Below are 16,736 nucleotides of genomic sequence, written 5' to 3'. Positions count from 1 at the left end.
CCTAGCAAAGTTAAACACTATGTGTCATGTGACCAAGCATGTAGGAAGAGACTTCCATTTCAACATGGCTGCAATGGAGCCAGGACAAGTAATACATTTATGCTCATAAAACTGTTTTTTTTTTTTAATTCATTGTTAAATGGCTGTTTAATAGCCTAGAGTGTACACAAAGCCTATTTGTTGCTGTTGGCTAGCTAGTTTGTTTATGAAACACATTGCATTTAGTTTGCAGCAATGTCCATAAAAAAAAAAATTGGCTTTGAATCTTTTATTTTCGACATTTTTGTTACTTGTAATGTCATGCAATGTCACATTTAACTGGTTGGTTAACTGGTTGGTTTGGAAAATGACATGCAAGAACATTTTACTACTGTTATAGTTCACTATTAATAAAAAAAATAAAGTCAATAAATTGTTTTAACAAAGATGTTTTAAAGTGACAACATTGTCTTCAATCTCATTTGACATAAAAATAGTTTATTTGTATTTTATCCACACTCTAACATGAATTAATCAGTGGCTCAGTTTGCCCCAAGCGGCTCAATTTACCCACTTGCTAGGATCAGTTTAGCCCCAACCTGGAGCAAATTGAGCTACTTTGGGACCATTTTTTTTTAAGAAGTTCTATTTTCATTCTTCTTTCGTTTAGCTGCATTCTTACTTGTTAATTTGAAAGTCACCATATGGGTGGGTGAAATATGGGTGGAAGCATTTGTTTTAGTTCTGTCTCATTTTTCCTTGCCAAGATAACATTTTGAGTAAAAACTGTCTCATCTTATGTATTATTGTTATCCATTATTATCCATTTAAATGACAATTTACGAGACTTAAGTTGACAGATAGTTGTTTGTGGATAGTAAAACACATTTGTGATGTGTCTCTTATTTATGGATCATTATAAACGCATTTGTCAATAATATTGAGTCCAATCTCTCTCCACAGATGTTCACCAAAGCAAAACTCTACCAAAAGTAATATTAATTACTAGTACTAATACTAATACTAACACTAACACTACCACTAATAGTAATGCTACTGCTACTGCTACTGCTATTGCTAATACTAATATTAATACTAATACTAATATTAATACTAGTACTAATACTAATACTAATACTAATGCTAACACTAATGGTACTACTAATAATAAACAGTGTTGGGGTAACGCGTTACAAAGTGAGTTTGTTTGAGTGTGTTTGGCCCGTTAAATGCAGTTCATATGCCATTTAAATGTGTTTGTTTTTTTCCTTTTAAGTCTGTCATCATCTAATGGTGTTAGGAAGGCCAGTCTCTTATATTATTTTATTTATTGATATATTATTTTGAGGCAATTCATATTTGTGCTAGGCGGTGTTAGGAAGGCCAAGCTCTTTTATATTGTTTTATATATTGATATAGTTTTATTTTGAGGCAGTTAGCCTACTGCCAGTGCCGCCTTGATTCTGCTAGGCATGCAATTGAGCCTTGTTCTCGCCACAACATTTTTCTGTGAAGTGCTCTTTGGGCTGGTTTTCACCAACTTTGCTGTCGGCTTTGTGGTATTAAAGAACATAAAAGAAAGATATTGTGTATGTCCTCATTAGGATAGGGATTTGTGCTGATATGTGGGCATATGTAAGGTTTAACGTTATATTGTTAACTGGCAATTACGTGACAATGCATTTCAGGCGATGTTGCGGAGTAAAGCAAAAGTAATGTAACGAGTAGTGTAACAAATTACTTTCTGCAGGGAGTAAATAAGTAAAGTAATGCATTACTTTTTTTTTTAAAAGTAACGAGTAATGTGTAATACATTACTTTTTTTGAGTAACGACCCCAACACTGATAATAAACACTTCACTGGAGATACAGGACATTCATATTCCATAACCCGAGAGTTTAAATTGGGTTCAATATGTGTGTGACTTATATGGTTTAACAGGACACCTGTTAGGTTAGGAACCTGTGACAGGTTAAGCAAGATACACTTCCTCCAGGTTGTAGTGTCAGATAAGCACAAACTGAGGTTCACATTTATCCTATGTGCCTCCCACACACACTCCCTGGTGATTCAATCTACTGCGCCTTCCATTCATTTATTTAATGTGTTTCTGTATGTTATTTCTTTGCTTATTTTGTTTATATATTGTGGTATATTCCATGCCCCAGCCCGATTCTCCCAGATGGGTCAATAAAAATTAAATCTAAAAGTTTTGAACAAAGAACTATTGCACCAATGACAAACAGCAAAATCCAACCATACCAGTTGCCATAATGTAATTGAACCACATTAGCACAGTATGTAATCAACAGTAATCATATCTTTATTGATAAAAATAAGAGTAATGAGAAAGCAAATGCCCACTCACTTGTGTCGATGAAGACAGCATCAACATAGACTTTGGTACAGACGGACCCCAAGATGAAGCCACAGGCCGGGCCGAAGACTAACGTCGAAAATAAAATACCTGCAAGAGACGGAAAACATGAAATGGTTAGTCACTTAAAAATGGAATCAGCATCAGGAATCTGTCACTGTCAGTGCGGTAAAATCACAATTTATTTTTGAAAAAGCAGTTTAGTTTAGTTTAGTTGCAGAATGATAAAACGCAAAAACATAGTGATAAAAAGTACTTTGAAAATACAATGATACAAATAAAGCAGAGTAAAAAAGCAGCAGAATAAGTAGCCACTGTCCGCCAACCAGAAATGGAAACCTTGAAAGAAGCCAGACAAAATATAAAGAAAATGCAGTTCACCTGATCTTTCGGCAGAGGGCAGCATTGTATAACACTGAGATAGTACTGGGTCCCCTATATAAAAGACATGATGAGAAGGAGCTTCCTACCAAATAAAGCATTTATCTGTTGTTGAATCCACTGTATGATAGAGAACCAACTGTATTCCAGACAAGGGAAGATTAAGTAGTGAATCCACGCCAAGGGGCTTTAAATTTCATAAGATGTCTCCCACTGACAGATTTATTCGCTATCACTGTAATGTGCAGCTCATAAGTTGCGCAGCATGATTGATCTAAGGCTAGATTATCTAGCAGGATCATAAATAATCAATCAGGAAATGGGTTCTTAGTGTAAAGGTAGTGAGAGAGGAGGGGGAAACACGGATACAGTAGCTCCGCTTGGCTTCTTGTTGTATGCAGAGCTACCCAGCTTCAGTCCAGAGGCTGAGAGGTTTCCAATAAGCGGCAGCAGGCTGAATAAATGGGGGCTTATTAAATCAGCGGGTTGGCGCAGAGTGTGTGTGTGTGTGCGTGTGTGTGTGTGTGGCAGTGAAACTAGGTTAGCCATGCTGGTGGTAGGAGGAACAGTAGCAGAGAGCTCGAGCACTCTGGCCTGGTAATAACCACTAACAGAGCCTGGGGCCAAGGAGGCCAGCCAGACGGAAGGAGGGCTACCAAACCAGTAAAGCACTAGAATGCATACCAGCAAATTCCTTTTTAACCATTATCTAACTTGGGAAGGGGAGGATTCCTTGTGTTCAGAAATGTATACCTTGGAGCTGCTCAGCGCAACCCTAGTCTTCTACTGCTGGCCAGTGAGCAGCTCTTGCCCTCTGATCAAGGGCACATGAGCAGGAGTTGTAGAAATTCACACCGCATATCTTCAGCCCATCTAGCATCAGTTCACTAAACCCAAACCTATGTCAAAGTCCCTGCATCTGATATCTTTTGTCACCAAAACCCACTCAATTCCACTCAATTTCCGAGTGACAAGATATTATTTGATCAATGTGATAAATTATTAGACATAAGGTCATAAGACTCCCAAGAGGCCGCGGCCACACTGATCCGTTGTGTCTGTCCGTCTCCATTCATTTCAATTCATTTTCAATGAGAGCTGTCCGTTGTCCGGGCAGCACTGATGACGCGTCCGTCTCCGTCAGATTTCCGTCCCTTTTGACGGACAGAAAGTTCAACCCAGTTGAACTTTTTCTGGACGGACGGATTCGTCACCGCAAATCAGAGGCGTTTTTAAAAAAAAATAGCGTTGATGTTCCAAAACAACCCCAACGGACAGAAATCTATCCATCAGTAATTCTCTGACGGATCAGTGTGGCTGCGGCTTTTTTTAGATGTGACTTCAAAATTAATTTCTGGAAGTTTTTGCTTGATCTTTGCATTCTAATCTAATCAGATTTAGACTGATTTAGACTAAGGTATGGCAAGTACCACACCTTACCATACCCAACTAAGCTGTTACTAACCTGTTAGCAAGAGAGAGAAATCAAGTCAACAGTCAGGGATAGGGGCCACTGTAGGAATTCAACCAGCCTCAGGTCATAGGACTGCATATCAAAATGAGAATGCAGCCGACTCAAAATAATACAAATCAATAGCATAATCTCAATATTACTTTGAATGAATATGGAACATACACAAAGCAGCCGGGGACACAGGTCTGGAGGAATGAGACAACAGGGTTACAAATGGCAACTGAGGTCAGATTTTCAAGTTCAAGACTTTGCTGTCCCTATTGGGAATAAACACAATAAATAAAATATATTGAAACATACAAGATGCATTAAAAACAACAATGAAAAGAGTACTTTTTCAGCTACAGAATGTCTATATTTTTCTCTTTGTTTAATAATTTTATTGTTATTGTTATTATTCTTATTGTTATTATTATCATTATTATTATTATACGTTTGCACAGGCATTAGTCTTGGTGACATTTGTGCTGAGACATGTTGACAGTACATGTTGACACACATGGTCAACAGGACAAAGGACAAAGGGCCTCACATACAGTGTAAAAGGTCCAGGCTATGTAACATGTATAGGACAACCTGGCTGACCCTGTGTCTTAACCAGATCAAAATAAAAAAATACTACTAATAATAAAGACAGTGCACTATACATATCATTACAAACTTAAGTGAACTACGCTAAGCTAAACTGTGACAGCACACTCGGGTGCATTGAGACAAATCGTCAGCATCTCCAGCATCTGACCTTTCTGCCAGCCGGACACATTATGGGCATTTCAACAGAGTCACTGACGCTTGCAGGGCCAGTGTCAGGTGACAGGGGAGGGCTCGGGTCACAGCGGGGTCAACTCAACCACCAACCAATCAGCGACCTCCCATCTCCAACCCAACCCGGCCTTCCACTGGGGTCAAATCACAGACAAATACAGGTCAACACAACCGATCCATACTGTGTGTGATGCAGGCAGGCTGGCGCACACACACACACACACACACACATGCTAGGGGTGGGCGATATGAACTCAAATTCATATCACGGTATTTTCCACTGTCTGGTTGGTATCAGTATATTATCACGGTGTTCAAAATGTAAAAATATAATAATTTCATATTTGTGCACACCGCCTCAATATATGCATGCGCTGCCACAAAATCAAAAGTTGCTCAGTATATAGAAATTGATCTAAAGCGTTACAGCATGTTGCCGGATATGAAACGGAGATGGATCGGAGCGGCAACTTTGGAGATAGGCTATGCATGGCTTGTATTTTTGTCTGACTATGCACCCGTATTTTAGCCATATAAATATAAATGCCACGTTTTGCTTAGTGTGGTCATTTATCACCATGTCAGTTAACAAAATATTTGGCAAAAGTACGTCTACACCACACTACACATTAGTATCCTATATGTTACATTAAAGTTCCTCACGGTACAGCTTGAGTTGTTTATGGAAAAAAAAGCAAAACTAGTTAACCGTGTTCACTTACCCATGAAAATGTAGATAGGCTCAACACAATGGGCAGACCGCGGACGGAACAAGAACGGAGTTAACCGAGATATATTCAATATTGCCTATATATATATATACATAAAAAGTTGCTAGAAGTCACCAGATGACATCATACGCTACTTTGCATATCAATATATAATCTACAGGTTTTTTTTACCACTGCACCATAAGGAGCGTCCTGATAGGCTGCAGCAGGTGATGACAGCTCAGTCCACAATCTCGGAACCCATCGTCTATCTGTCTGATGACGATTAGACTCTGGGGGTGACGGCCAATATTTCGGGGTTTCCGGTGTAGCCAGCGGACATCCGGGCCAAGACTTCCTCTTCCGTGCGCCGGTCATTGTTTACAGTCCGATTAGCAACTTGAGACGCGAGAATGGAGTTGGAGTTGAGTACAATACATAAACATCGATACTTTTTGTAGGTGTTTTAGGTCCAGACGACATTTCGGCTAATCTCTATAAACAGATATCTGCATATGAGACGTCATCTCTCAACTCCGACTCCATTCTCGCGTCTCGGTCCGAGATTGCTCAGTCCATAACTGGAGCTGCCCTCTCACCCATACAGGACATTTACCACAAGCGATACCTGAGGAGGGCCCGCAACAGACCCCACTCACTCACTGCCATGGACTGTTCACCACCTTACTGTCTGGGAAAAACGGTATCGCAGCATCAGGAGTAGGACCTGCAGGCTCAGAGGGGCAACAGTACTGTACAGGAAATAGAACAACGCTAAGGGGAGCAAGTAAACACTCCTATAGTTCCGTATTGTTGCAGTGAATAGTCACCGACAAGAAACGGAAGGAGGATGTACAATGATCCTGTACAGGCCCGGGCCCCGTATGTTCAGTTCAATTCAATTCAATTCAATTCAGCGCGATGGAACGAAACAGTTATCCGTTAAATGACCTAATTCAACTAGCATTACTTAAATGCCACAAGGTAATAACGTTACCTACCGTCAAAGTCTGTAGGGCAGCAGAAGACATGTTATCAAGTTACTGTTGCTAACACATGCAAGGTTGGAGCAAATTGTGGAATGCTAAGTTTCACTTTCGTTTTGACACCGGGATTGATTGAATACAATGCATCTTCAAATGACAAACATGATGTGATGCACACATTAGACACATTAAACACTGACCAACTTTGTATTTAGTGATGCCGTTTGTGTAAACTCTTTTTTTGTTGGAGGCAAATTATTTATGCCGACTAATGCAATGAATCATGCCACCATAACAGACATAACCTTCACTACAATATTATGTTCTTATGCTTTTTTATTTTCCTCTTTAACTTCTGTTTTTCTATTTTAATTGGATTCTTTATTTTAATTCTTTATCTTTGTGAATTATATGTTCCTGTTCTTCTTATACTGTAATATACTGAGGTTCCAGCATACAAGCATTTCATTGCACTGTTTACCCTGTGTATGCTGTGTATATAACAAATAAACACATTTGTACTTGAACTCCTAATATCTGCTCTAGAGTGTGACTTTTCACTTGTGTCACTTTTCATAAATAGCCTATGACTCAGGAATAGTCAACTCATTATTTTCAAATTCTCCAAAGCCATTCAAGTCCTAGAGAACAGCCTGGACTGGCCTTAAAAGTGAAACAGCTGATAATAATAGCAGCAATAAGCATAATGAGGGAGAATTGCCAGCGAGCTTTGTTATGCCGTGAGAGAAAAGAGAAAGCTGATAATCCAAGTGCAACAGCTGCTGGGCGTCCATCAGGAGGAACATTCAGAGCTGACTGCCAGTCCATTGTTTGGACTCAACAGTTGGTACATTTGAGGCCATTTCCTTGGAGACGCTACTGCAGAAGGCTGCAGGCCTCATGGCAGCAGTGAAAGAATGTATGTATGTAGTGAGGTGCTGGAGCTTTAATATTATCAAAAAAGTTTGCGCTCTTGGCTTACCAAGGAGTGGGCCAGGTGCGGGAGGCCAGCATAACAGTCCAAAATAAATCAGAAAAGGCCTGCACACTGATGAAAACTATTGAGGCTCATTAGATGCAAAAATAGATATTTATTTACAAAGTGAAAAAAAGGTGAACGTTTCGGTCCTCAGACCATCATCAGCACTACTTCTATGTTTTACATGTTGGCTCTAAATAGGCAGCCAACCTACTGGCGGTAGCCAATAGGAATAAGGCTGATAGGTGGAAACAATCAGGCAATCAGCCCATTAGCCATATTGTGGCCAAGAGGCCTACAAAGAAATATACACAACCCATACAAAAATGTATATACAGGTAATCATAAATAAAGAATAAATCAGACATTGCCATACTATCTACCAAGAAGAAACAGGCCAGCCCACAGAAGAATGTCAGATACAATACGCATACAGGACTTACTCCATGAATACATATCACAGTAGTGCTGGAGCTTCAACCATAATGTAAAGACTTTTTTTCAGAAGGACCGCTGAAGGGATGCTTTGGCGGGGGAGGGGATGGGGTTCAGAAGGGCAACTTGGTCCTTTCAATCATTTTTATTGGCCTACACGTTTTGGAGCAAACTATGTACAGACTATGCACATTCATTCATGGCTTTGTTGAATACTCAATTCTGAGGTCTGTTATTTCTTATTAACAAACAGACCACTATTTCATATCTAATCCTATCACTCCACAGTCAAGAAGTCCGGTCCATTTTGTTAAATCTCCTCCTCCTCCTGCCGGAGATCAGACTTGCCAGCTGCGTCCTCTTTTAAATCACTCTTAAAAACTCACTGTTTCAGGACTGCTTATAATTAATTTAATTGTTTTTAATCTACTTTTGATGACTTGTCTTATGCTTCTGTGGTTTAAACTTTAATATTATTAGATTTTTTTTTCTTAGCAGTACAGATTTTGTCTTTTCTTGTAAAGTCCTTGGTAACCTTGTTTTGAAAAGTGCTCTATAAATTTAGTTATTATTATCATTATTATTAAATTAACTTGTGCCACCTTGTGGCAAAAAGATACTGCAGATAAACTCTGCTAGGTTAGAAATATGGAAGATTTTTCCAATATAATTTCAATTCTGAGAGCACAAAACCTTTGTTTGCTGGTTAGAGGCTGAAATACAATGTTACTGGAGTTGTGGATTTCATTCTTTACGTTTCTCTGGTTACAGTTCTACTACTGTAGCTGTGGATGCTAGCTACAGATGTTATATGGTAACAGTTCTGCTAAAATGTAGCCATGGATGCTAGCTACAGACGTTTCTCTTGCTACAGTTCTGCTACAGTGTAGCCATGGATGCTAGCTAAAGACATATCTATGATTACAGTTGTGCTACGGTGTAGCCCATGGATGGTAGTTACAAGCATTTCTATGGTTACAGTTCTGCTACAGTGTAGCTGTGGATGCTAGATACAGACATGTATGGTTATAGTTCTGCTGAACTATCTTTTGGGAAAAGCTTGTAAATTGCTTTAGCTTGTAATAAAATAATTGTAAGTCTTTGGTAAGTAGCCATGTAAGCAGGATGAGGTACTGGGAACCAGGCATTACTGCAAACTAACACTCCAGCTAGCACACTTGATTGGGAACCGGCAACACCTGTGTAGGGAGGCAGTAAAATCATTTTTGACAAATTATTTGAAGACTTAATTTCCAAAACAACATGTTGTATATCCATTAAATAATAATAATAAGAAAACATGATTTAAAAAGGACCCTGCTGTATTCTGAGACACTGGGCTATGGCAAATTAAATTGGGGTTGTGAAGTTTCTTTTCTTTATAATTAGTATTTTTGGCTGGACTGCAACAGCGGGGCCAGCCCTACAAACGCGAATGTCTGTCACTCACTGACTGACTGACTGACTGACTGAGTGAGTGATGAAGTTACACCATTGGTCGGCCGTGGCATGTGGCACATCATAGGATCGCAGAGCCAGAAAGTTAAGTTTCGTTTTCTCCGCCATCTTGTTTCTCCACTGAGATCGGGAGCCCGTTTCTCCCACACAGTAAGCAGGCTGACCAATATCACGCATGTAAGCTGAAGCTAACTGAAGCTAAAGTAGAATCTATACAATTATATCATATCGCCATTTATTTCGACGCATATGAGCGAGCTCAGTCCACCTGACAGCCCTCTGTTTTGTCATCAGCGAGAGAGACACAGACAAGCATGGAGGTTTCAGCGTGCTGAGGGCTTCCTGCCGACCTTCCCGGAGTTTCCCGGGGCCACGGTTCCGGCCAGTGCTGATAGCTGGGCGCCGATTTGTTCCCGGTGATAGGGCCGAGATTTCGGCGGGGGTCACGGAGAGAGGAGACGGGACGCGCTGGAACGGAAATCAGTATGGATGTATGGACTATTATTCTGTACTAGCAGTCTACAGCGGAGTTAGTTACACCATTGGTCGGCCGTGGCACGTGGCACACCCATACAGGGTCCAGCCATATACTAGGTTTTGACCTAGTCTTGTTTTTATTTCATTTTCTGTCACAATTTCATTTCCAGATAGACCTTAGAACACAAACATTTTACATAATGAAACAGAACACATACCATACCCATACCCCACCCCCAAAAAAAGAACAAAGAGAAGAAAACATCATTTTAAAAAAAGGGCATATCTATACATACATACATACATAAGCATACACACATATACACATACACACCCATACACATATACATGCATACAAACAAATATACTGTATATACTCACATACACATTAAATAAGCAGCACTAAGCAATAACCTAAGTTACATATCTGATCTCGTCTATGTACTACTCACTACGATAGAGGCGCTTGTATTAATAAAACAAAAATCTGTTTGCTATTTCATTTCAAATATTTCTGGCTTACTCATCATTCTATACAAGACTCTCATAAGATGCCAGTACATTAAGTTCTTTATACCACTCCTCCATGGAAAACACTTTTTCAGACCTCCAGTACCTCATTATAATTTTTTTCCCAACCAACACAAGGTTGTGAAGTTTCAATGACATTCTCTATTTTGTGTGCTGAGTAATTTTTTTTTCAGAGTCAGGGTCAAATTGCCCCTTGGGGAAATTAATAAAGACTGAACTGAACTGAGTATTCAGATATATTGAATGTTGAATGTGTTTTTGTGTTAGTGTCAGTATTATTACCTAATGAACATGATATTCAACTTTGGTTGAGTATGAATGTGTATGTGATTCTACATGACAAATCCTGCACTTTTTCAATTTCAATTTCAATTTCAATGAAATGGAATAAAATTGTTTCCATATGGCCAACTTATTGAAATATTAACTGTGGAAAATAAAATTATGATATATGATTAAGCACAATTAATTGCACATCCCTACATAGTCTTGATTTTATCCATCAATGTTCCACATAATTTTGCAGTTCAAGGCTTAAAAAAGTCATAACCTTCACCCCCAAAACTAGTGATGAACCCTGAAATATCTCTCTTTTCTGACACATCTTTCTAATGTCCCCTCCTCTTCCATTGCAGGTAAAGATAAATAAATAAATAATAGGCCACTCAGGACTTTGTGTCTGTCTGCTGGAGACGCAATGATCTATCAAATAACTCCCGAGAGAACCTTAATGGCTTTTCATTGTTCCTATGCAAAAACAATAGATTGCAGTTGTTTCCAAAAAAAGCCATTTTGACAGCATCCCCCCCCCCCCCCCCTAATGTCATGCAGGGTCTCAGTGCTGTGGCAGTGAACAGAGATGGAAGGCAAGCAGGAGATTATGCACAAGGAAATACAGTGCTGTTGGACAACAAACTCTTGGAAGATAAAATTTACTTTTATGGTGCACTTTGATATTCCGTACATTGAAATGGGCCTGGGTCTTTTCCCCAGTGACTTTGTGTGACATGAAACTAGATTAAGACTAACTTTAAAGAAATGGAACCATTCACAGGACCATCTATTACAAATGCTCTGGAGAGGCTTAGTGCTTTGGAGACAATTTAGATACACCTTGGTCTTTGTCTGTCTGACCCAGCCATTTGAAAATGACAGGTAGATATACTGCACTTAAGCTGAGGGCTCAGAATGGATTTGACAGCTCCTCCATGCTGGGAGATTCTGAAGAGAGGGGTGATCGTCTTATTCTGAGTGACTTACAATGAGTGAATAGCTAAGGGTTCAATGTCTTACTCAAGGGAACTTCAACAGGAAATGTGGCTGTTGATGCGGATTGAATCTGTGACCTTCTGGTTAGAAACAGGCTCTGTAAGCACTAGGCCACCCTGCCACCAGACAGGACTTTGATGTCATTTTTGTTTGATTAGTGGCTATGTGGACAGAGATAGGAAGAGTGGAATAGAGGGGAGAATATGCAACGGTAAGCCCACTGAGCCAGTATAGTATAGTATACCCAATTGCACCATATCATAGCATCCTACTATAAAATGAGGAAAACTCTGTCCGTCTGTCTGTCTGCATCCATTTTTAGCTGTTTATGCGCATTTTTGGCAAGTTTGCGTGGAGTTGTGGCACGCCCATCCCCGGGTATGGACTAGTACTATATAATACTAATTTATAACACTATATGATACAATGCTATACTATACTACACTATACCATACTATATTATACTATAGTATACAATAGTATACTATGCTATGCTAAGCTATGCTATGCTATTGTAGCCAGGCGGAACTAAGAACGTAAGTCAGTTGGCCCGTAGGTGTGGCACCTATCTTCTCATGGGTGCCACATGGGTCCATTTGGTAACGACCAAGATCTAGCTGCAAGACCATAATGTGCAAAATAGACAATGACATGCTGTTAATAAAGTTTAGTAAGAATGTATTCTCCCCGAAGAGAAATTCTATGGCAACACACACAAACACAATTCACATGAAAGATTAAGACACACTGGGCTACTCTTTGCTTATTTGTTCTCATTTGTATGGCTTGGTATGTATTGCATTGTATTTGTATGAGGTTAAGACTGTTCCTTATGTGTGCATTGGTAGGACTGTTCCTGTGTGATAGTCACTGCTTTAGCCTACAGTTGCTGTAGCTTGTATCCGTTTTAGCTTGTGTTGGCGTTAGCTTGTGTTCACTGTAGCTTGTGTTAGCTCAGCCTATTCCTCAAGGAAAGGGTGTCTGTAAATCTGTGGCACTGGTGTACTTTATTAATGGAATATTTATGAATATTGTGCTGAAGCTTGAACAGCTATTGTACTCAAGGAACTGCATTTTATTTTGGATGTCTAACTTGCCTCTTTATGACACTACTTTTGGTCAAATTAATTTGATGTGAATTAATGTTTTGTTTTTTTTAAAATATAACTCTTTGTCTGGATGCTTAAATTATAGATGTCCAGGACCTGCCCAGCCTTATGCTATCACTATACTATACAATATACTATAATATGCTATACTATGCTATACTATTATAGCATATTATACTATACTATACTATACTATACTATACTATACTATACTATACTATACTGTACTATACTAGAGCATGCTATACCTTACTATAAAATACATAGTATTATTATTAACACCCTCACCAGTGTTTCATTGTAAAGCAGCAAAGATGGCGCATACAGCCTATCTACAGTATATTTCTTTGCATTGTCTGAAAGGTTAATGTGCATGCAGTAGTGGAAAGGAAAATGGCTTCCTTTATCTCATTTATACACATATCAGAAACATTCTAATATACACAGAGATGGTGCTTATGGTGCATTGTAGCAGTTCTACTACTGTACAGACACAGGGGCATGGACGACAGGGAAAGTGCAATCAGAGTAGTCTTTTATTTCACCCTTCGGGAGCCACAGCCAACTTATAAGAAACAAAAACAAACAGACACTTTGCCAGCATTTTACTGATTTGTCAGTGCTATTGTCTCACACCTACTGAGACAGCAGGCCCATATAGAATATAGAGGAGAGGGTTAAAGGTTTCAGGTGAATAAACCCTTCTGGTGATAGAAACAGAGGGAAAGGATGTGAAAGAAGAGGAAGACATTATAGGAGGCTCCCCATTAACACCAATGTTAAAATTCACCTTTTCTGCCTATTGAAGTTATCATATCCTGTATCCGGACAATAAATCTATCTCTATCTTCTGCCACATATCTTGTTGTTATTTTTGAGAAACAAATGCACGACCATTAAAATCTGCTTGTCTTAAACCAGTGATTCTCAACCTTTTTCATATCAAGGACCTCTAATTTAGTCCACATAAGAGCCACGGACCCCCATTTGATGAGATTTTGTCTCTCGGACCCAAATCTGAGAATATTTAATATATTTTTATTGCTAGATATGATTTTGTCCAGAATTCCATGACGATCTGTACTGTAGGTAGAGAGAAAACAGTGAAACTATGATCAAAACAGTCATTCTTCTACATTCTCTAATTGTGTTAACTTCTTGTAAGTTAAATAATGGTGAAGTTTAACAATTCATCAATTTGCTGGGGACCCCCTGGAACACGCTCAAGGACCCCTGGTGGTCCCCGGACCCCACGTTGAGAACCACCGTCTTAAACCAATATAATGTTATCGGTCTAACTATAATATCAAGGATGTAGTGGAGGGTGGCCTAAACCCACCTACACCTCAGTTTACCCACCTTTTTAGTCTGACGTACATCTTTATGACGCAAATTCATGCGAGCAAATTCTACGATGATAGGGTCTTTTAAGGAATAAAAACATAAATCAACGTAAAATGTAATTGCTTTTTGTTGATATTGTGGTCATTTGGTCCCTTTTTTATGATCTGTGTTGTCAGAAACATATGTCAATGACAAGACTTCTGTGCTATGTTTGATGGCAAGTGGGCTTCTTAACATTACTGGCAATGATGAGAGCCCCTTGCTTCTGGGTTGGAACTCCTCCTGCTTTCCGACTTATTATGTGTTCTTTGGTGTATCCAGTTGTAATAAATGCAGCAAAGGCAAGGTCATATGAGACGGGGCTCTCTCCTACCTGGTCACATTGCCAGCGCATGCATAATTTCTCACTCTGGCTCACATCATAGCACAGCTCAATCATCGGCGCTTTGTATCGTGGCGAAAGGTGCTCCCGAAAAAGGCGCACGTATAAAACAGGTCTTGGCTGGCGTGAACGGACACTGCGTGCTGAGTCAGCATCCGTCCCCTCCTCCGCTGTCCTACATGAGAAGAGTAATAACTCACAACATTTCGTTGCAGTGGACGCTCAGCTCGCAGCCTCACAGCTCTTCGTTACAGGCATTAGAGCAATGAATAGAGGCTTCGCAGTGAGGCCAACGGAGTGAAGCCCTTCCCCCCGGAGCTGCAGAGCCGGGCCCCTCAGGCCCCTACCGGACTGGACGACTACTGTAGCGCGCGCTGCTATTCGGCACTGTGTTGCAGGTTGGGGAACGTTCTCGCTGCAGCCATAGCTCATTCAGGAGTAATTGTGCATTCACGTGCTGATGCGAAGTGTTGATTTGATTTTTCTGCCATGTTGTGGAGGTTAAAAGTTACCACTGCGACAAAACACAGAGACTCGGGTAGCAAGATTTTCTCACACTTTCAGACTTTATATGCCATCATGTAAGTAGAAAATGCAGGGTAACTGAGTAAGACCGATATGCATTTTGAGTGCCATTCAGGAAAGCCAATACTCTGTGGTGGTGCTGCTGTGGTGCCTACAAAAAGACAGCGTGCACACTGTGTAACACAAGATTAACACCTTCCATTGGCAAGACACAAACATTTACAAAGTAGCACACACTGAAACCCCATTAAGAGGTGAAGCAGAAACTATTATTACATTCTTGTTGTAAAGAAAAACCCCCCAAAAAACCCAAAAAACGGCACATTAATTCTCAAATTGACTAGCTGATTTTCTGTGTGAGGCAGTGTGAGCAATACAATAGAACGGAGAGGGCAAGTTGCATCAGCTTGGGGTATCAGTCAAGCAGTAGACAGGAATCAATAATCCAATTCCAATCCGGTGCTAGCATTATATTCAACAGGGCTCAGGAGCTAGCTGGTCTTTCCTGTAGGACAGTGGTTCTCAACCTTTTTCATATCAAGGACCCCTAATTTAGTCCACATTAGGGCCACGGACCCCCATTTGATGCGATTTTGTCTCTCAGACCCAAATCTGAGAATATCTTTATTGTTAGATATGATTTTGTCCAGAACTCCATGACTATCTGTATTGTAGGGAGAGAGATAACAGTGAATCTATGATCAAAATAGTCAGTCTCCTAAATTCTATAATTGCTCTTGTAAATGAAATAATGAAGTTTAACGATTCATCAGTTTGCTGGGGGACCCCCTGGGATGCCCTCAAGGACCCCTGGTGGTCCCCGGACCCCACGTTGAGAACCACTGCTGTAGGAAGCCATTTCCTCCTCCGATCAGGAATGTGTCTCGTCTGGTCAAAACTATTGGTCGATGTGAAACAATTCAAGCCACGTGTCAAAACCTTAAAGGTGAACTAGACACAGAATGGGTACACGTGCATACACAAAAACACACGCACTATACTTCTTCTATAGCTACTGCATTTTGTCAAAAGCCTGTTAACTAGTTTGCCAGTATAATCTCTCAAGCCTTGGGCGTGTTTTATGGTACAGATCCCCGCTCTTTATTGCATGTGCTGCATGCAAGAGTGAGTTATTGTTGCACTACTGCAATACTGCTCCTCCCCCTCAGTTGTAAAATTCTATCTTTGATGTCCTTTAAACTGTCAGAAGCCACGAGCAATGACCTGATGACCAACTGACTGAGACATGCCTGCTGCGTGCTCTGATGTTCACATTGAACACACACACACACACACACACACACACACACACACACACACACACACGCAGCAAACCTCACACAGGTGCTGGACACTAAGCGGAAGCCTGTGCAACAGTTGAGAAAGAATAGGCTGCAGTGGTGAGGCAGAATAGATGCTGGACTGATGCATGATGGGAGACTTCCGCCATGGCTACCAGTGACTGTTTCCTGGTTGGTCTTGGTCGTCTTGAGCAATGTCCCCAGTCCGTGTTATTCAGGCAATATTGATCCATACCTTGTTGCAGCAGGGGGA

At 40.2% G+C, this 16,736-nt stretch overlaps 1 protein-coding gene across 1 annotated transcript in view; it reads right to left on the bottom strand.

Moving 5' to 3' along the window:
- The window catches only part of LOC139658251 (solute carrier organic anion transporter family member 3A1-like), a 50,924-nt gene that overhangs the window by 17,014 nt on the left and 17,174 nt on the right, over positions 1 to 16,736 (bottom strand). The window contains exon 3 of the mRNA XM_071536330.1: positions 2,349 to 2,447. Coding sequence (XP_071392431.1) covers positions 2,349 to 2,447 — 99 coding nt within the window. The remainder of the gene's footprint in view (positions 1 to 2,348; positions 2,448 to 16,736) is intronic.

Source organism: Centroberyx affinis, unplaced genomic scaffold (assembly GCF_046629955.1).
Source record: "Centroberyx affinis isolate AG114_WGS23_722 - 3 ecotype Tasmania unplaced genomic scaffold, CSIRO-AGI_Caff_v1 ptg002857l_1, whole genome shotgun sequence".
In the NCBI taxonomy this organism is placed as follows: Eukaryota; Metazoa; Chordata; class Actinopteri; order Beryciformes; family Berycidae; genus Centroberyx; species Centroberyx affinis.
This window is presented reverse-complemented; position numbering and strand designations above follow the sequence as displayed.